The sequence below is a fragment of the Cicer arietinum genome, chromosome 6 (assembly GCF_000331145.2).
Source record: "Cicer arietinum cultivar CDC Frontier isolate Library 1 chromosome 6, Cicar.CDCFrontier_v2.0, whole genome shotgun sequence".
In the NCBI taxonomy this organism is placed as follows: domain Eukaryota; kingdom Viridiplantae; phylum Streptophyta; class Magnoliopsida; order Fabales; family Fabaceae; genus Cicer; species Cicer arietinum.
Window position 1 is genome coordinate 27638714 of NC_021165.2, and position 21515 is coordinate 27660228.

General features: G+C 26.9%; 2 protein-coding genes across 2 annotated transcripts; both read left to right on the forward strand.

The window, feature by feature from the left end:
• Positions 1 to 3912: 3912 nt before the first annotated feature.
• On the forward strand, positions 3913 to 7594 carry LOC101498773 (uncharacterized protein At5g01610-like). Its single transcript, XM_004506743.4, has 3 exons — positions 3913 to 4191; positions 5692 to 5746; positions 7054 to 7594. Exons 1-3 carry the CDS (start codon positions 4105 to 4107, stop codon positions 7422 to 7424), a joined length of 513 nt encoding a protein of 170 aa, XP_004506800.1. The 5' UTR covers positions 3913 to 4104; the 3' UTR covers positions 7425 to 7594.
• A 10650-nt stretch (positions 7595 to 18244) lies between these two features.
• Positions 18245 to 21504, forward strand: FER2 (ferritin-2). Its single transcript, XM_004506742.4, has 8 exons — positions 18245 to 18656; positions 19408 to 19491; positions 19592 to 19652; positions 19908 to 19995; positions 20162 to 20223; positions 20310 to 20375; positions 20769 to 20832; positions 21218 to 21504. The coding sequence occupies exons 1-8, from the start codon at positions 18346 to 18348 to the stop codon at positions 21250 to 21252; spliced, it is 771 nt and encodes a 256-aa protein (XP_004506799.2). The 5' UTR covers positions 18245 to 18345; the 3' UTR covers positions 21253 to 21504.
• Positions 21505 to 21515: the final 11 nt, after the last annotated feature.

Below are 21515 nucleotides of genomic sequence, written 5' to 3' on the forward strand. Positions count from 1 at the left end.
GTGATTGACTAATTGAACAGCTATAGAATATGGAACGACTACCAAATATGGAATCGCTACTGAATATGAAACGACTACCGAATATGGAATGACTACCGAGTGATTGTCTAATTGATAAAATTTAAAATAGAAAATAATATTATTAATATAATAATAAAAAATAACATTAATAAATAATAAAATATATATAAGCTGGCCTGTCAGACTTAATAGATTTTTTTATAAGCACGAGTTTGACCTATTTAAATAAATAGGCTTTAAAAATAGCTCGAGTCTAACCTTTTTATTTAATAAGTCAGGTCAGACCAAACAATTGGTCTTTGACGGACAGTCTAATCTATTCTCATCCCTATTTGTAGTATTTCAATATATATTAAAAGTAAAATAATAGAGAACTAGGTATAACTTGATGGCATTAGGCCAAAACTCAAACAAATAGTTCCACAAAATAATCGCCGAACAATTGTCTCATTAAAAATCTTATCAAAAATACCAGTTATTTCCTTTATTAGGTAGAGAAGAAGTTAGAAATGTATAATACTATTAATGATAAATACAATGAGATTAAATAAGAACATTTGAGTCTAAGTATATACCTATTTATGAATACTTAATACTTGCACTCTTAGGTAACTTAAACTTCAATAACTAGTTCCCTAATACATACAAGAGACGCTATCAAGCACTTTTGAATTTTGATGACATTATTTTAGCAAAATCAATATTTGTTTGTTTTTAATTTTCTTACGCTCATTTAATATTTTTTTTTTTTATCTCTCTTTCTATAGCAACATCAAAATATCATAAAATATAAACACTTTATTGAATGTCCTTTTTTTGTTATTCCAGTGGCACCATAGACTTCAAATTATCATTGCCACCCTACTAATCTCCAGTGAGCAAATATATAGTAATTATAAGAAAAATTTATGATAAAATAACAACAAATTAAAAATGTCAATAGAAACTAATCATAGCAACTAGCAACATTGAGTAAAAAAAAGAGTGATTAGCAACATCTACCAACAGTCCAATGCAGCAGAGAACAATGGAGCTTCTTTGTATGAGAGGATATTTATGAATACTTAATACTTGCACTCTTAGGTAACTTAAACTTCAATAACTAGTTCCCTAATACATACAAGAGACGCTATCAAGCACTTTTGAATTTTGATGACATTATTTTAGCAAAATCAATATTTGTTTGTTTTTAATTTTCTTACGCTCATTTAATATTTTTTTTTTATCTCTCTTTCTATAGCAACATCAAAATATCATAAAATATAAACACTTTATTGAATGTCCTTTTTTTGTTATTCCAGTGGCACCATAGACTTCAAATTATCATTGCCACCCTACTAATCTCCAGTGAGCAAATATATAGTAATTATAAGAAAAATTTATGAGATTCTTTTTTTCATTTTTATAAACTAACTTTTAAGATATATTTATTTTTTAAATAATTTTTTTTATTTAAATCTGTCTTTTAAATATTAGTGACTGTATTTAATATCTTATATTTTTCAATGAGAAATATATTTGTAAAATATTCAAAAAATAATAATAATAAATAAGTTTATTGATATTGATGTTTTTTTATTTTTCTTCTTATAATTGAGACAAGATAGAGTAGCATAGTAGGTAGTGGAGAACACAATTAGTATTTTAAGATGAATAAAATAAATAAAAATATAAATGTTTTGTTTTTATTATTTTAGAAAAAGATACATAAAACAAGAGTCGAAGAAGAATAGTATTTAACATGGGTGTTTACATCCAAACTGTTAAAAATAACCGTAAATCAATAAAAAAAAAAATCAAGGATCGCACAAAATCGAATTTTTTAGATATATTTGGATGTTTTATTGTGAAAATCACACGGATCTAATCAAATTTCGGTTTTTTGTATCTATTTTGATGCTATTTCGTATATTTTAAATATAATTAATTATTTATATTATGTAATGTTAAATTTAAATGTATTATATGTTATCTTTTATATCAAATCTATTAATTCAGTGTATTTTTATAATATTAATATTTTTTTAGAATTGAAATTTGAATATTTGATAACCGATTTAAATTAAACCACTTAAAATTGGCTTGAATCAGATTGAATATTTTCTGAACTTGTCATCCAAACTCAACTAAACCGCATGCAATTTTATCTTTCGATCAAATGATTTTTGCATCAAAATCGATTCAAACCACATCGCAATCACCGTATTATTGAATAAATAAAAAAGTGACAAGACACAAAATAATGTTCTTTTTTCAACCAAGAAAATAACGTTAAATTAATTATTTTTTTGCCAGAAATTAATCAATCATCTTTAATTAAAAAAATTAAAATGTACAGTTTCATAATATAGGACTTTAATTTGCATAGACACCACACATTTCTTGTTTTCAATAAATAAAAACTCTATCCAAAATACTTCCCCTCCATATCAAAATATAAGTCTATATTCTCCTTAAACTCTAACTCAACTAACAAATGCTAATATTATTAATTTTGACATCTTATCTCGGTTGTCTCAGATTTGAATGTAGAATATTACAATTGTGTGGGTTAGTTATGATTAATTTATCATCTCTTTTAAAATGTAAAAAATATATATAAATTTCACTCTTATTCAAAAGAACTAATAGTGTACTTAATATGTCAATTTTGTATAAAAAAAATTACCAAAATATCATTTGGGTATATTTTTTATATTTCAAGACAAATAAATAATGGTAATTAAAATTATGTTTGGAAAAAATAAAAAATGCATCTAGTAACTAAAAACGATTTATACGAGGATGATTTTTTTTTTTTATTAATGGTATTTATAATTAGAAATAAATGTAATTCAAAGTAATTTAATAATAGCGTGCATATTACATTGTTAAATTTACAGAAAATATCTGATTAAAGCTGAAATGAACATTTTTTTAATGTTAAACTCCGTGAATTTAATTTTAATAGAATGGTGGTGATTTTACAACCAAAAGCATGGTGGTGATTTCTTTTTGGAAGCCAAATAAGGTTTTGGCTTTTGCACATTTGAAGTGCCATATGATATAGTGAGATATACCATTGTAGGTGTTATGGTTAGTTGATAATATTTTAATGGCTGTTTTATTTTGACCAATTAATGGTCGTTACAGTTTTTATAAAAAAAAAAATTGAAAAAAAATCAAAAACTATCTAAAAATAGAAGCTTTTATATGAGTAGTTTCGCCAAAAATAAAAGTCGTTTTATATAACTATTTTTCAAAAAAAGAAATACACGTAGTATTTAGTCTAATACACATACTAAATAGACTATAGTGTAAGTTAATTTTTACATTGATATATTAGAGATTATTTTATAAAGATTTGTTTTAAATAATTTTTTTATTTTTGTTTGTTTATTATTATAAAAATAATTTTTTTAAAATAATATTTTTAATATGTTTATATATAATTTTCTAAAAACAATTTTTTAAATTATAAAATTATTATAAAGAATATGACTTTTCTAATTATCATTTCTTAAATACATTTTAAAATTGATAATGTACCTTAAATATTTATAAAAAAATAATAAAAAAATACATAAAAAAGAAAACTTAGTTGATGAAAATCTTTATCAGAAAATTCTAATAAAAAACAATTTTAAATTTTTCAAAAAAAAATAAAAATTACATTATTTTCTTTCGTGGCATAAGTTTGGTCCTTTAAAATATGTGGCATCTGTCGCCATCACCTATGACGAAATTAACTTTTTATTTTCAATTAAAAAAATAATTTAAAAAAATTTAAAACAAAGCCGATCTAAACAATATGAAGTAATTTATAATTTAAAAAAATAAAAAATTTCATGAAAAAATCGAGAAAGACACCCAATAACACTCGTATAAATGGATGTAATTATCTTAGTGTTTGGAAGCTGAAAAAATAAATATACTTTTACGAAAAAGTCCTTGCGAAGAAGCAGGCAACTTCGTTCTCCTCCATCATCTCATTTGACATTCATCTCTGTTTCTTTCTCTTTCTCTCACCGAACCAAAGGAGTGTGAGAGATTGCGAATTTGCTAAAGAGAAATAGCGTTTTGAGGGTGTTGTTGTAGAAGGATATGGATCAAGTATTCAACAAGGTTGGATCCTATTGGTTCAATCAGAAAGCCAGCAAGGAGCTTAATTCCGTCGGTGATGAACTCAATGTATATTTCCCCTTTTCAATTTTTATTATTATTTATTGAATTTAATATATTTTATCTGAAAAACGATGCAAAAGTTATTAATTTTTTAGATAATTGCACCTTATGGAAATTGGAACCACGCTGTTATGTTTTATGATAATTTTCTTTTTTCGTTTCGTGTGAGTTTTGATAACTACTAAGGAAAATTGAATGTATAGGGTATTGCCAAAAAAAAAACAAGTTTTCTTCTGTTGTAAGATATCTGAATTTTTAATTGGTAAAATACCTATTTCCCCAAATGTTTATATTTGTTGGTAGGGAAATTCATACGCGGTGCTTAAAAGTCATTTGAAATTCTAAATGCGATAGACACATTTTGGAAGTAAAACCTCACACCATTCTCCTCGTATTCACGAGAATTTTGATTGTTGACTGCAATTCAGTCAGCACATCTGGACTGGGCGATTGAGAACAAACTTTTCAAATTTCAAGTTCAGATTTTTGTTATTTTTGAATTTAAAATCTGAGTTTGAAATCTGAACTGTCTGATTACCCGACGTGCATGACTGCACTTTAGTTGGAGGGGGGCCGAGTGCTGTGAATCTTGGTTTGTATTCACGATTTAAACGGTGACTTGATTGATGTTAGCCTGACAAAAACAATGAAAAACGAATATGTGTGCCTCAAAACTCAAATCATATTCGGTTTTTCTTGTTTCTGTCTAACGGACACTGATCACGTCACCATCTAAGCTTTAAGGGTGAAGAGAACCGTAACCTTATACTTCTGACGAGTGTCGTGGATTGTTGTTAGAGTTTTGGATGATTTTTAAGTATTGGTCCACCCTGGAACACCTATCAAGATGGTGCACCGTAGAACTTGCCTTGTTGGTATTGCATTTACCAACTCTTGATTTTAATGAATAAGTAATGATATGTTGGTGAAGGGAAATGTGGCTCTAAGCTTAATTATAGCGATTGATGAATATGAGATATAGGCATATTATCTATGGTTTAATTCTTAAGATTTTATAATTAATGAGATGATTTTGTTATGGTGAGGGAGTAGTGAAGTTATTTGAGATATGGGTTCTGTCAGTAAAAATAATTTAGGTTTATGTAGTTTGAGAGCCTTGTATTTAAGTTGCGAGTAACAAAGTAAGCAAAGGAAAGTGGTGAGGCTCTCCAACTTATGTGTGTAAGGCACCTTATGATATAATGTTTCTAGTTTGATTAAACAAGTTCGGAGAAGTGTCAAATTGTGCCCTAAAATATACCAATTATATAATTGTCTGAATACTTGATTACTATCAGGTGCTTGAAAAGTTGAAAGCTTTTAGCTTAATGAAAGTAAATGTGTTCTTTTGCTTAAAAATTACTGATTGACTCAGCGTTTACCTATTCCTGCTCTATGAAGCACTAACACCGACACGCGAAAAATGGAACTTATTGAATGTATGTGTAGGTGAATAGTTGCATTGCTTAGGTAAGGTCTTTACTGACACCTTCTTTTGATGCGCAGTCAATATCAAATAGTATCGAAGGCGGAACCAAATGGTTGGTCAACAAAATCAAAGGTTTGTATTTCCTATTTACATATGCTGCTCAAATATTTATATTTCAATTCCAGGCTATGAAACCTGTGCAATATTTAAGATTTCATTTTTCTTTAACCTTGTTATCCCCAATTAAGAAATTATTAGAAACTGGATCAAAACACAATTAGGATTAATGTAATATATTATTCTCCTGTGCATATTGATATCAGTGTATGGTATCAGTACCTCTTTTATGGATTTAGAATGAAAGATGAAGAGCTGAAACTAAAAATAGGTAACATAGGATATTGAGAGACTTCATTCTCTCACTGCACTCAGTTCAATTTTTTTCCATACCTTTCTATCTTATCTCGTATCTTCTTTTCATATCTGTTCTGATCAAGCTTTCCCTCCTACCCCCCCTTGCACTCAATTACGTTAACTGTATGCAGATCATGATTCTAAATTGTGGTTACGGTTACGCTGCAAACATTGATATTGTGACAAAATGCAGACAAATGTGGTCAATGCAGCTGCAATTTTGGTTGAGATGTTGTAGAGAGCTCTAAAACTTTATATTTCAACCGCAATTGCAGTTGCAAACTGCAATTTAGAAGTACGATTCAGATCCTTTTCACTTCTTCTCTTAATATACACCTTAGTAATAGGTGGTTTTGAAATAGATATATGCACTGAAATAAATCTTACAATGGATGGACTGAACAACAACTTGAGAATTTCAGTACTTCAAACTCTGGATCACTATGTTTTTACCAAGTTATTTTGCTAATTTTTCGCAAAGCTACTTTCAGAATTATTTGAAGAATAATTAAATAATGAAAAGGAATTTAAACTGTAGGAATTGTAAGTCAGTAAATTTGTATTCTTTTCTATTTTTCTACAATTCTACAATTAAAATTGATTACAAAAAATGTTGTGGGATATGATTTTGCGATCTTTCCTTCTCCAATTTTGTTGGCAAAAATTATCTGAAAAGGCTTTTGACACTAGTGGTACGAAGCAAAACCACCAATAGTGCTGCTTTATTTCCATATTTCATGAATTGCATTTAATCCAAGAGGCTTTCCTCAAGCAATAAGTTTGAATATTATCAAGATCCTACTTGATATAACAGCTATTATTGTTCATGAAGTGTATTAAATACATCTTTGTCATAATATTTGAAATCACATAAATCTACTGGACATAACTTTCTATATTGAAGGGCACTTGATTATATCAATTTATCATAAATTGTTTTTGTTGCTTTGGAATTTCGATTTCGAATTTAAACTCTATAAAATAGTTGCATGTGTTCTATTTTTTAATGAAAAATAACTTTACAGGAAAGATGCAGAAGCCATTACCAGAGTTGCTAAAGGAGTATGATCTACCAATAGGAATTTTTCCTCGCGATGCAACAAACTACGAATTCAATGAAGAGACAGGAAAGCTTGTAGTCTTCGTTCCTCAAGTCTGCGAAGTAGGCTACAAGGATTCATCCGTCTTGCGTTTCTTCACCACCATAACCGGTTATCTGGAGAAAGGAAAGCTAGCAGACATAGACGGAATGAAGACAAAAGTTATAATCTGGGTAAAAGTGACAACCATTGTCTCCGAAGGATCAAAGCTCTTTGTGACAGCCGGCATGAAGAAAACAAGGAGTAGAGAAGCATATGATGCTACAAGAGATGGTGTACCTGTAGATAAGTTCTAAAACTTTCACATTATTTTGTTATTAGTTTTAAATTCTGTAAAATCCTTTGTTGCATGCAGGTTGGGAGGTTATTTGTAGGTAGTAAATATGTATTTCAGATAAGATCTAAAACCTTTGGATCTTGTGTTGTGATTTGTGATTTAAGGAAAGTGAAAAGTCTCTTTGGTACTTGTTGATGATTATGATTTAAGTTTTTTTTATAGGTAAATGTTAGTAAATTAGTAGTAATGTTAACCTCCATTTTAAATCTTCTTCCACATCACTTAGGCCTTAGCTCACCAACCGAGCTCAATACATACGTGGGACTACTTTCAACACGAGATCGCAAACTTTGATAATCATGATTATAAACCAATGTGCCTAGAACAAAGATCGGTTGTTACAAATTGGTGCAGTTTTTATATTATTTATCTAATAGCAATATATCATTTATTTTAATTTGGGGCTTAATAAAATGTAACAAAATGCAGCCAGTAATAAAAGCTAGGCCAGCACTGCTAAACTCTGTTATGTTTGCATTTCTTGAACTTAATTATATAGATTTACAGATATAAAGTGTCATATATATTGTTGGGAGCTGAAGCTTCATAAGGTGGTAGAACTTGAACTGAATTTTAAACTCTAAGATTTAAAAAAAAAAAAAATTGACGATCAAATGTTTAACACTTATTAGAGGATATTGTAGATCAAATTTTGGTTGATATTTTTAATTTTTTTTTTCAAACACTAAAATAAAAGAGTTTAATTGACATGTTTTGTCAATGTAAAAAGTTTTCACTGTCAGCATATCGTAAACATCTATAAGTGTGACTTTAAAAATAATTATGATATAAGTCAAACTGTTTTATTAATCTAACAATTATGATTAATTGACAGTGTAAAATATTTTTACATCGCCGACACATACAAATTAAATCTAAATTTTTACACTATTATTACAATTTTCTTAACTATAAGGACACAAACAATATATATAATTATTAAAATACATTTAAACCTAACACATTGTTTAAGATACCAATATTGACATAGTGTGGAGAAAAGATAATTGTTTGGTTTGAGTATTAAGCAATCTATTTAAAAATCACATGAAACTATATTTCAAATAAATAAAGGTCAGATTTATTGGTTTAGATTAATTTGAACTCAAACCCATAAAAAAATATCAAACTAATTTAATTAGTTTTGATTAAAATTTTGAGATCATAGGATCATTTGGTTTGATTTTTATATCTCTATATAAAATTAACAAGTCACATAGTTGAAATTTATGTTGAAAAATTTAGTTTATTTTATAATTATCGTAGTTATTTTTGTAATTTTTTTATAAATGATTCCTTTTGATTTACTTAATAGACATTTGAGTTATAATTTATTCAACAAAACTTGATATATTTGATACATAATGTGGATCAAATAGATCAATATTTGATTAAATTCTAACTTAATATCTCTTATAAAAAAAACTGAAAATAGTAGTATTTTTTAAGACTTCGGAGTGGCCGTGGCCACCCTATGTTCCTAAAAAACTCCGCCAGTGCGAGTGAACTATGAAAGAGAGAGAGAAAGCGTCTACATTAAATCGGAGAGAAAGATCAACGATTGATGTCAGAAAACAATGACAGAGAGAAAAAAATTGAACATTTATTTGAATTTTCATACAAGTGTATTATGAATATCGGATACGACAGCATGTTTTATCTAAGAGATAGCTGTGTTTTATATTCACAATCATTTATTTAATAGAAACTTTTAGTATTATTTAGTGGGTTCGTCATCGACATCAATCTATCATGGGAAAAGTTTTTTCCATCCCTCTAAATGACTTTGAATGTACACATTTGAAAAAATGCAAAATTTATATTGTCTAGAAGTATACTTTTAGATAAATTATATAGTATGAAGTTACACTTCCAAAAGCATGTGATTTTTTTTTACAAATGTGGGGGTTTGAAAAGTAGCTTCAGGCCTCTAAGTGAATGCATTTGGACCCTAAACGGGTCAAATACAGGTTCAAAACAAACAAAAATTTCCCATTAGCCATAACAACTATGCAATGTTTTAATATATGGGTGGTGCTATTTTCAAGTCAAAATTTTATTCTATTGATTTTTAACATGTGTCTTTAAGAAGTCATATAAAAAATAGATATGAATTGAGAAGGGTTAGTAGTGAAAAAAGGTTCTTACATTACCAGAAAATAAACACTACGGTCAATAAATTTTATATTGTACTGAATATTATGTTTCTATCTGCGTTTTGGCCACTATTTATGCGTCCCAGTGCCTTTTAAACGTTACGATGTGAATTGGTACCGTGATTCCAAACACACTATATGATTTTTACAACTTGAACTTATAATCTTTGAATTACTAAAAATATATATTTAATTTTATTGATATCGTAGAATAAAATTGACTGATATTGCGTCAAAATAATTCATGATGAGATGTATTATTTTTTGTATGTAGGCGAAAATATCACTTCACAACTATTGTGTATCTCAGATAAAAGTTTAAATTTAAAATTTAATGTCCAACTTATGTATCAGTATTTGTCAGTTAAATTGAATTTTATGGATTTAATGAGATGTATTTAAATTAGGGGATCTCACATCTAAATAAATATAAAACGAAACTACAAACCAATAAAAAATGAAAAAGGGCACAAAATTGAATATTATTGAATTAGATCATCTTTTGTGAAAACAGCTTAAATATGATCAAATTTCATTTTTAAAAATCATTTCAAATTGAACCTAGCTGCATTTATAAATTTTATTACTTATTTATTTTTTTGTTAGTATGAAATATTATATTAAACTAGTATTTATTAGTTTTAATTAATTTTTAATAATATTTATTTAATTTGATATATCTTTTTTACTATTCTATATCATTCAAACATAATTGATCTACATTATTATCTAATATCAATTTTTAGCATATTATATATATAATATTTTGCTTTAAACTTGTTATATTAATGTAATTTTATAATATTAATATTAAAATAATATTTTACAAAATATTCTGATCAATCAAGAACTAATTTAAATCAAAACACAATAATTTGAATTAGATCGAATCAATTTTTTTAAGTTGTCATCCAAATCAAACTGAGCTGTAAATATTGTAATCTTTGTATTAAATAGTTTTTTTCCTCAAAATTGAATTAAACTGCACCCTAAAGTTAAATTTCACCAAGTTAAAAAAATGTATTACTAAAAAGAATATATTAAGAGAAAATATTATTAGAATACAAAACTTAATATAAAATAAGACACAAATCATCTGTATAAAATTCAGTTGTTTTCATGTTCGTCAAGTTTATCTTAAGTTGCGTGTGCCATCCACAAGCCAGAATCTTCAAATTTGTCATATAGCAAAAATCCTCACAATAATTGCTGGCTGATTCAAATTTCAATCGACAAATCGACATTGCACGTTAATTTAAAAAACAATGATATTGTTGTTTTTACAACGTGTGGTCCACAGTGCACATGGTCTCCACACTCCAGTTTTAGACATTCTAAGCCTCAGAGATTCTTCCAAATTACCCACTTGCATTCAAAATTTGGGATCAACTCTTCTAATCAGTTTGGCCAAAATATGAGTGAAAGAGGTGAAAACAAGTGTGATAAGTGAGAGAGAAAAAAAATATAGAAAATGAGGTGAGAAATAAAATAGATATGATATGGTTTGTATTGTTTTATGAAATATTTTAAAGAATGGTGATAAAAACTCTTCTAGCCTCCTCCTAAGATGAAAAATTTGTCGGTTCATTCTTTTTTATCTATTGGAAGGAGTGGTTTATAGTATTTTGCTTTTTACTTGAAATTAATTATTTAATTTTTTTCTTTTATTTAAATAAGTGGGTTTCATATAGATGTTTTGTTGTTTGATTTGTGATTTCATCAACTGAGCACGATTGAAGTTGTATGGTTTCTCATTAGTTGTGGTTACATATGAACTCCAAACTCATACAAATTCAATTTGTGCACAATTGCGAGATCTTGGGTTCGAACCCGAGACATAATATACATCATAACAGTATTATTATTTGTCAGTTGAGCTAGACTTTACATATAGTATTTCGAACACTTATGAGATTGAACTATCATACACATGATAATTTTTCACTCTTATAAATTTCATAATAATTATTATACATAAGAGAAATTGTCAATGATGAGATTAATCTATCATACATGAGATAAATCATCACTGATAAAAATTTCAAAATAATTATCATACGAACTATCCAACATATTTGGAAGCCTAAAGCATAGTTTTTAAATTTTAATATGATATCGTTAAATTAATATAATTGATGTCATGTAAATATTTCTTTTTCAATTGATTTAATATTGTTGAGACAATATTAAATTTAGAAAAGACTTATATGTTTTAATTTTAAAAATATTAAATTATGAGATATTTTTATTAAATAATTTTTTTTAGACATTTGATAAAGTAAAAAATTTGATTTTTTATGGAGGCCTAGAACGGTTACTTCAGTGGTCTTAGGGTGACACTATGACAAATGATCATTATGAGAATAAATTATCAAACAATAATGAAGTTTTGAAATAACTATCATATATGTGATATATTCTTGCTTATGAAATTAAATAATCATACATAAGATAAATTTGCGCTAATATCAAAATCATTATTCACACAAAATAAAATTTCAATAATAAAATGAAAATTTTAATAAATTTTGTCTTTGTAATTATACTTAAGTTTTATCTGTTTCTTTAATTTATACGTACAACAAATAAAAGAGAAAAATTTTACAGTTGTATTTTACAAATATCCATGTCTCATTGTTTTTAACTTTTCAAACATATTCACAATTTATGTATAATAATATATTATCTTTTAGATTACATAACAAATAATATTAACCTTATATAAATTAGTCACACGGTCGCGAGCGCCGAGCCGTGTATATATATCTTATTAACTTTTTTTATTTGAAAAAGTAGATACTTTTAAATTACTGCGAATATAGCTTCAAGTACAAGTTCTTTTGGTATAAACTAAAAATTACATTTTAAAAGATTAAAATTTTGAATAGTTTTTTAAAAACTAAAAATATTATTAACTCTATTTTATTTAATCCATTATTGAGAATTGTACTTGGAGAAATTTGTAGTATTCATTTTTCAGATAAACATGAAGAATTTTTTTTTCATATAGAATACATCTCATTAATCATTAAAATATTTATCAATTATTTACTTAATTTATTATAAATTGAATGTAATACTATAATATCGCATTAACTACATAAAATACTTTAACTATTAATTATTTATTTTTTTATACAACACTCAATTTTTAACAAATTAAATAAGAGATTAACTACTTATATTTTAGTGATTAAGAAAGTTTTTTTTGGACATAGTTAGTGATTAATAAAGTTAATAAGATAAATTTATATTTGTGTTAAAAAGTGTCATTATTATCTAAAAAAAATGTTTGCTTTACAAAATTGGCAGAAAAATGTTTGTATCCAAACAAATAAGAAGACTGAAAATTTATGCAGCCTTTGAAAGAAAAAGTTGAGCTGTCAAAAGCTACAGACAAAAGAGCTTCTCTGCCCAACTTTTGGCGTTTTCCTTTTATGGATTATTCATTTCCCCACTCTCACCCAAATCCACTCACCAAGAATTCAATTCAATCTTCTTGTGACGTTCCTTTTTCTTTTTTGTTATTTTCTGATTTATTAATTCTTTGTTTTTTAAATCTAATATGAATTAAGGCAAATTCTAATTTTAAGTGATTTAGAGTAGATTGATATTTAAAAATCGTTCAAAAATCATTGGAAAAATGATTAGATTGAGACTCGTTTGACGAACACAAGAGATAAAGAATATATACTTATCAAATTTGAACTCGTTGAATTGACACATCAATATGTCACCATATCAACTCTAATGATGGAGAGAGTCGTGAACTTATAATTTTTAGGAGTATCGACGATCATCGTTAGAGTTTTCAGGTAATTTTTAAGCATCGTTTATGTAGGATCATATGTTGTGCTAGTCTACTAAAGCAGCATAGTAACACATTTACGCGGTAGGACATTGGAGATCGTTCGATCAAGATCAGACGATCTAAATTTAAACTCAACGTTTTAAATTATAAAATAAAAATTGAAATTTGCATTTTTTTAAATCGTTAAATCTTAATCGAATGGGCTGGCCGAAATTTTAAAATTTTAATATGTAAATAAAAAGTATAATATTATATTGTATATAAGAATTTTAAGTTGTAAATTTACAAAAATATATTAGAGAGTAGTAGTAGATCAAAATTTGATTTAAATTTTTAATAATTAAAATTTAGTAGGAATTTAGGTTGGAAAGCTTATTTTATTTTATAATTATATGAGCTATTTTTGTCAGTTTTTTATAAATTATTCCATCCATTTTTTTATAATAGACGTCTCAATTATAATTTGGTCTACAAAAATTTGCGTATTTGTTCCATCTTAAAGATTTTGGAGAGTCTTTTCTAATCTTCAAAATTGAGCCTAATAAAAAAAATGACTTTAATGATTAAAAAAATTGGTAAAATAAATTTTAGTCTATATACACATATCAATCTACATTATGCAATGATGATCTACACATACCAATCTATATGATACAATTTACACGGTACAAATCATTTGATTAAGTTAATTCGTGTAACAAGAAAAGATGCACATAAAGCATGTCATCTTCACGTAGACTCAAATATATATCTCGACAACGATAATCTAACCACCACAATTCAACTCATAAAAACAAAACAATGCGACTCATAAAATACAATCCCAAAATTACAACAACCTACACAACAATATCTATATTAATTAACATATTTATTAACATATGTCATGTCTAGTCGAAATTCATCACCGATGAGCATATATTAAATTACAATTACTTATATAATTTGGTTTTCACAACTTTGTAACAATTAATAATTATTCATTTTTCAAATTTTTTTAACATAAACAATTTTTTATATATATAAAATTTAAACAAATTTATGTTTCCTCCAAATTTTACGTCAGATCACACTTCTATATTGAACTTTGAGAACACCATCCTATACACATCCCCACAAAGAGGAGATAAAAAAATTGAACTAGAATAGTAATATTAGAATTTGGGTAGAATAGTCTCATATATAAATAAAATAAAAATAGTAGGATTTTTTTAAAAATTATTGAAAGTTTTGAGTAGTCATATATAGGATTTTTTTTAATATATCCTTTTTTTTACACCAAAATACCTCACTCCCAATTTAATTTACTTGGTTGCCCTACTTATTTGCCTCAAGTAGGAAGTTGCTGGCCCAGTATGCGACAAGCTGAAGGGGAACATTTTTTTCACCTAGTTGGAGGTCACTGGCCCAGAGGCAACCTCACACTAGATTTTAATTTTTTTGGCTCATTTTAACCATTATTATATGAATTTAATAATTGTTATTAATTAATTAATATATAAAAAATAATACATTAATAAATAATTATTATTATTAAAAATTGTTATAATTAAAAATAATTAAAATTTAAAATAGTAAATTATATTATAAATTTAAAAGAAAATATATTAAAAAAATTATATTAATAACATGAAACAAAATATATTAAATTAAAGATATATATATATATATATATATATATATATATATATTATTGATGTTCACCTAAATGACCTCCAGTTCCACATCTAGGTTGTCTCGAACTCGTCTAGCTTTTTGAACGAGCCGAGGTTCATCTTGATTTTGATCATTATTCTCAATGTAAGTTGTAGGTGGATTAAAACCACTATCACCTGCTTCCATATCATTTTGAGACTGAGGATTATACATGGAGTCAAACACATCATAAGTTGACTCAGGAGTTGTGCACTGAGTTCCAAACAAATTATAGAAAAGTCCACTTTCTGTTAGATAATCGGGAGTTGGTATTTATGGAATCGACGGAACGTAGTACTGAGTCATTGGTGGATCATAACATGAAACTTCTGTAGGGACATATAGGTGAGATGATGATATAGATGATTGTGCTATGTTTTGTTGTTGTGGGGTTGATTGAGAGGTCGACGACACAGAAGGATATGACGGTGGTTGCAAACGGGGATCACATAGATATTGTTCGACATATATAAATATTGTTCGACAAATATAATTTACTATTTTTAATAATAATAATAATTAATATTATTATTATTTATTAATGTATTATTATTATTATTATTATTTATTTTAATCATTTTTAATAATAATAATAATTAATTATTATTATTTATTAATGTATTATTTATTAATTTAATTATTTTTAATGTATTAAAATTAAAATGCTAGTGTGAGGTCGCCCACCAGCGACCTCCAACTAGGTGAAAAAAATTTATCGCACACTTTGGGACAACGACTTCCTATTAGGTTCAAGAAATTAGAATAATCAAATAAATTAAATTGGGAGTGAGGTATTTTAGTGTAAAAAAAAATAAAAATAAAGTATATTCTAAAAAATGTTCACATATATATATATATTCAAACTAACTTATATATAAGCTCTTCTTGTGTAATACTCAAATTATTGAATTGAATTATCTCTTCTCACTTGCTGACCTTGAATGGAATTATCTTCTTCTATAAGGCAAACAAAGAAAAACGACATGCCCTTATAAAATAAGAATTGATTTTCTATCCGTTCCCTTTATACGTGTAAACGAAGAAATTTATAACCAAATACTATATAAATATTGACTAAATCCACAGCTTCATCGTTTTTATTTAAATTACTTTTATAATAAATATACAAGTAATATTTCAAAATGATAAAGTCACAAATTGAACCCACGATTATGTGGTCTTCAAGCAAAAGAAACTTCAACGGAAGGTACTAGTAATAGATATGCATAACAGCATAAGTTAAGAAGATAAAATTCGTTAAAAAAAAAGGTTAAGAAAATAATTCAGTCAAGAAAAAAAAGATAAGAAAATCATTTTATGGAATAAAGTCAAGAAAAAGACTAAGTGAATATTAGGATTTTTTTATCTAATTAATCATAATTAAGATATTTGAGATGATAATTTGCTGATAAAAATTTTGTTTTTATAATTTTAATGTATCAAATTTAAATTTTACCAAAAACAATTGTAAAAAATATACTTGTTTTTAGTAAGCGCTATAATTATTATATCATAAGTTAAACTTGTTCCATGGATCAAACTAATTGAAAGTGTGAGCTCAAACATGTTTATAGAGAAACAATGTCTATATCTATCTTCCTTAAAATATGAGAATAATGTTCTCGTTCAGAAACCTAAATGTGGTGGTGGATGACCTCTACAATAGTGGATGATAGAAACATCGACTAGAAAAAAATACTCCCTCCCTATGTATAAAATGAAAAAGACTTTTTCATGATTCCCATATTTTTATACCATATGAACAATAGAGTTGTGTATCCATTCAGTCGAGTTGTCATCCTAATAAATTAGTTATGAGTTCGGTCGACTAAAATACCTACTTCATCAAACATGAATGAATATTCCATTACGATACATACCATTCACTCCACTTAATATTAAGATCATTGGTAAACCCTTTAGTGATCTTAGTCTATATGGATACAAAATATAGCCTCCAAGCATAAAGCATGAAAGATAAAGACAACTTGAATGATCACATGTCCAAATAGTTTAGTACATAACACAACTCCCAAACATCAAGCTTGCAAGCAGATGTTATGAATTACTGAACAATTCAACAAAAATACCAAATAAACTTATGAAAAGGAACACACTTAGTAATAAAATAGAAGTTTAACAAATTATATTTTAGATTCAAGTGTGAGTGATTAGTTTTATATCGACTTTTGATGAACTAAATGTTGAATATATGTGATAATATCCTAAACTCTCCTCATTATCCAACAATGGTATGAGTGTATAGTTCAACTTGGTGAAGGAGCAAAAGTGCATCCTTATATTGGATGCTTGTTTCGAAAATCTTTAAGCGGTCGTAGTCAAGAAACAAGTTATGTTGGTTGGTAACAAAAGTACAAATTGTTGAGATTCAAATCAAAGCGATTAGTTTCAAATTGACTGAGAATAAACTAAATGTTGAATATATGATTTATATACCAAGTGCCTTAAAAATTTGAATGAAAATGTGATATTTGATCTCTTAATGGTCTTGATCATTGTCATGTTTATGCTCCAAAAGTATCTAAGACTTCAAAACAACTACCACTAAAAATATACCTAATTTCAATATCGATTCTCCTATTTTTATCAATTTGCATATCTTATTTTAAGATTAAACAGTTTTATTCACTCCATTCAATTTTTTATTCAATTTTTTAACTAAAAAAATAATTATTTAATATATTATAAATAATATATCATAATATATTTTAATAATGATTAAGAACTATCTAAACAAATTAAATACTTTTTTTAGAAAACTTTATTACAGTTTGATAAATATTAATAATTGAACAATTATACGGCATCTAGTCATGATTGAAATGTGAGTAGCGAGTATGGCACCAAAAAGTAATGAAGCGCGTGATACAATGAATAAGTGGACCGAATATGATGATCAATACTCGATTGCTACGTGGATCGGATATTTCCATTTCACATTTTCACACTACACAACCCACGAGTCCGCCACACGCCCCTTTTCATCTTTCAATCTCAACCCTCCACCTCAAACCCAATCCAACGGCTTACAACAATTTCCGCAAATCCTAAATTCCCAAAATACCCCTCTCCACCACTACTTATATCACCTTTATCCTTCTCACCATTAACACAAAACTCAAACCCAAACCCGCCATTGCTATAAACTTCATTTCTTTCTTCATTTTCTCGAATACCCTTTTCTTCATTCTTCTCAAATGGCTCTTTCTTGTTCCAAAGTTTCGATCTTTTCACTTTCTCCTATAATGGGTCAATCTCCAAAAGCACTCACTTTTTCTTCTTCTTTGAGCTTTGATCTTTCTTTTTCATCTTTGAGGAAGGATTTGAAGGTTTGTGCTAGTGGTAGTAATGCACCACCACCAACAACAACAACACTAACTGGTGTTATTTTTGAACCATTTGAAGAAGTCAAGAAAGAGATTCTTGCTGTTCCTATTGCTCATAATGTTTCTTTGGCTCGTCAGAACTTTGAAGATCAATCTGAAGCTGCTATTAATGAGCAGATTAAGTAAGAAAACTTTATCAATCTTTTTATCTTTTTATCTTTTCTATTTTTTTAGTTTTTTTTGATTTCATGACACATGATAGATCAACTTTTTTTTTTCTGTGTGGTTGTAAAAAATATTAAAGATCTACTTTTCACCCCTGTTGATCACAATATTATAATATATATTTTTTGTTTTTAATTTTCACCCAAGAATCTTAGGTACTATTAATCTGAGATGTTGTTTTAATTTTTTAATGTATGTTATATGTTATTATTTTTATGACTTTTTATTTTTTTTACAAACTATTGCTAAGAGTTTTTAGTTATTTGTATTTTTTTTTTATCTGAGGCCCTAGTTTATTACTTTTGGTTGTAAAAATATTAAGATCTATAGATCTATTTTTTCCCTTAGGAATTACATTAATATATTATTGGATTTGTTATTTTAATTTTTAGTTAAGTATTTTAGGCCCTATTAACCGGTGATGTTACTTATTTTATTTATTAATATTATATGATTTTTTTATTTATTATATGCATCACCTTTTATTTATTTTAATCACATTTCTATCATTTTACTTAAGAGTTTTTAGGTTTCTCTAATGATCTAAATTTACTTTGGAACACAATGGTTTTTCCCTTAGAAATCAAAATAGTATCTTATTTGATTTGTTATTTTAATTTTCAACTAACAATCTTAAATGTATTTTTCTTTTTAATTGCTAAGAGTTTTTATGTTTTTTTAATGATCTAATTAATGATCTAAATGCAGTGTGGAGTACAATGTTTCCTATGTGTACCACTCCTTGTTTGCATACTTCGACAGAGATAACATAGCTCTCAAGGGACTTGCCAAGTAATATTCCTCATAACCTTAATCTTGTAGCTTGTTTTAAATTAATTTCTCAAAATGTGATTTTAAATTTTGTGATGTTTTTTTTTTTTGTGGAAAACAGATTCTTTAAGGAATCTAGTGAAGAAGAAAGAGAGCATGCCGAAAAGCTTATGAAATATCAGGTTAGTGTTTAACTTAGGAAGTAAATCATGTTGGTTTTGATAAGCATTTGAGTTATAGAAATATCACTCACATTTTATAAGACCCTTTTGCACATGTGTTTGTCCCTAAAATAACTTAATTTTGGGACCATGATAAATATCATGGCATTATATAAAAGAACCAATAATGATGGTTTATATAATACCCTAAATTTTTAGAGAATGTGTGTTAAAATGTCCTTTTTTGATAATATAATAATGTATTTATTTGCTTAGAACATTCGTGGTGGAAGAGTGGTGCTGCACCCTATTGTGAGCCCCCCTTCAGAATTTAATCATGTGGAAAAGGGAGATGCATTGTATGGTAAGTTTTCTGTTTATTTTTTTATTTACCTTGATCTTGTATTTTGTACATAGATACAAATATCAGACACATAGATGTATATGATAATGTAAGAAAATGAAAGTAATTTCATGTGACATAATGTTGGAACCCTTTTAATCATCTTTTGTTTTTTTATTTGATTTAGCCATGGAATTAGCTCTGTCTTTGGAGAAGTTAGTAAATGAGAAACTTCTGAATCTTCACAGTGTAATGCCTCTTTCTCTCATGGAATAAAACATTGTGTTATGATTGAATGATTAATAAGTCTAAGATTTATGCTTCATGAAATATAGGTGGCTGATCGTAATAATGATCCTCAATTGGCTGACTTCATTGAGAGTGAGTTCTTGGATGAGCAGGTAAGGTTTTTATGTCTCTATAATTGCGTTTCGATCGTAATTGTTGTTGTTGCTAGATTGTAATTATTTGATAAAATGAAATGCTATAAATATGATCACATGTATGGTTGCTTTATCGTAATTTGATATAGACACATGTAGGACATCAGACACGACTTCAATTTAAATAGTGTTTAACTATAGTATTTAGACCATGATTTAAAACCTTGATTTCAATTGTACATGTTTTTTAAGAATATATTACCTTGATATCAATTGTTCATGTTTTTTAGATTATATTTTATATATGTTATAGACATTTAATGATAAATGATATGAAAAAAATGTAGTTCAAAGAGTAATTAGGTGTGACACTGGTTCAGTTCTTATCTTATATGCATTTTCCTTGGACAGGTTCAATCAATCAAGAAGATAGCAGAGTATGTGACACAACTCAGATTAGTTGGAAAGGGTCACGGTATGTATACATATCTTATTTCTTTATTAAAAATTTGAAATTGTAGGATTTTATTCACATAGTTCCCTATACTAATAGTATATTAAATTAAGTTTTAAAATTGTAAAATGTTTGTTAAATTTCTTCTTCTAATAATATTTGCAAGAACTATACTAATATTAAATGATAAACAAATGCATTTTAAATTAAGTGAATAACTTCAATGATTAATATTTTTATAATTTTTAGTATTATTTGAAAATGACGATAATGTAGATGATTAAGTTGATACAATCGTATTATTTTAGAGATGAAATTGTGTATTTACTAGAAAATCAAAGAAAAAAAAATCTAAAATATATGCATGAGTTGACTTTAACATAACATTTGTTTTTGTTGCTTGTAGGTTTGTGGCACTTTGATCAAAGTCTTCTTCATTAAGATAATGTTTGATCTTTGAACATTTGGTCCATTATGAAGTTCCGTAGTATAGTGAATAAATGTATCTCATAGGTAATTTTTAGACGTTTTGTCAAAAAAACAAATGTAATTTTAGACGTAGTTGCTATTATGTGTAATGTGTTGTTATTTGTAGAAGACTTGGAGCCATTATTATGTTCTATAACAAGTGTTTGTAGTATGCAACAATTATTTTGTTAGAAATGAAAATGAAAATGCTTGATGGTGTTGAAATTTTTTCTTGC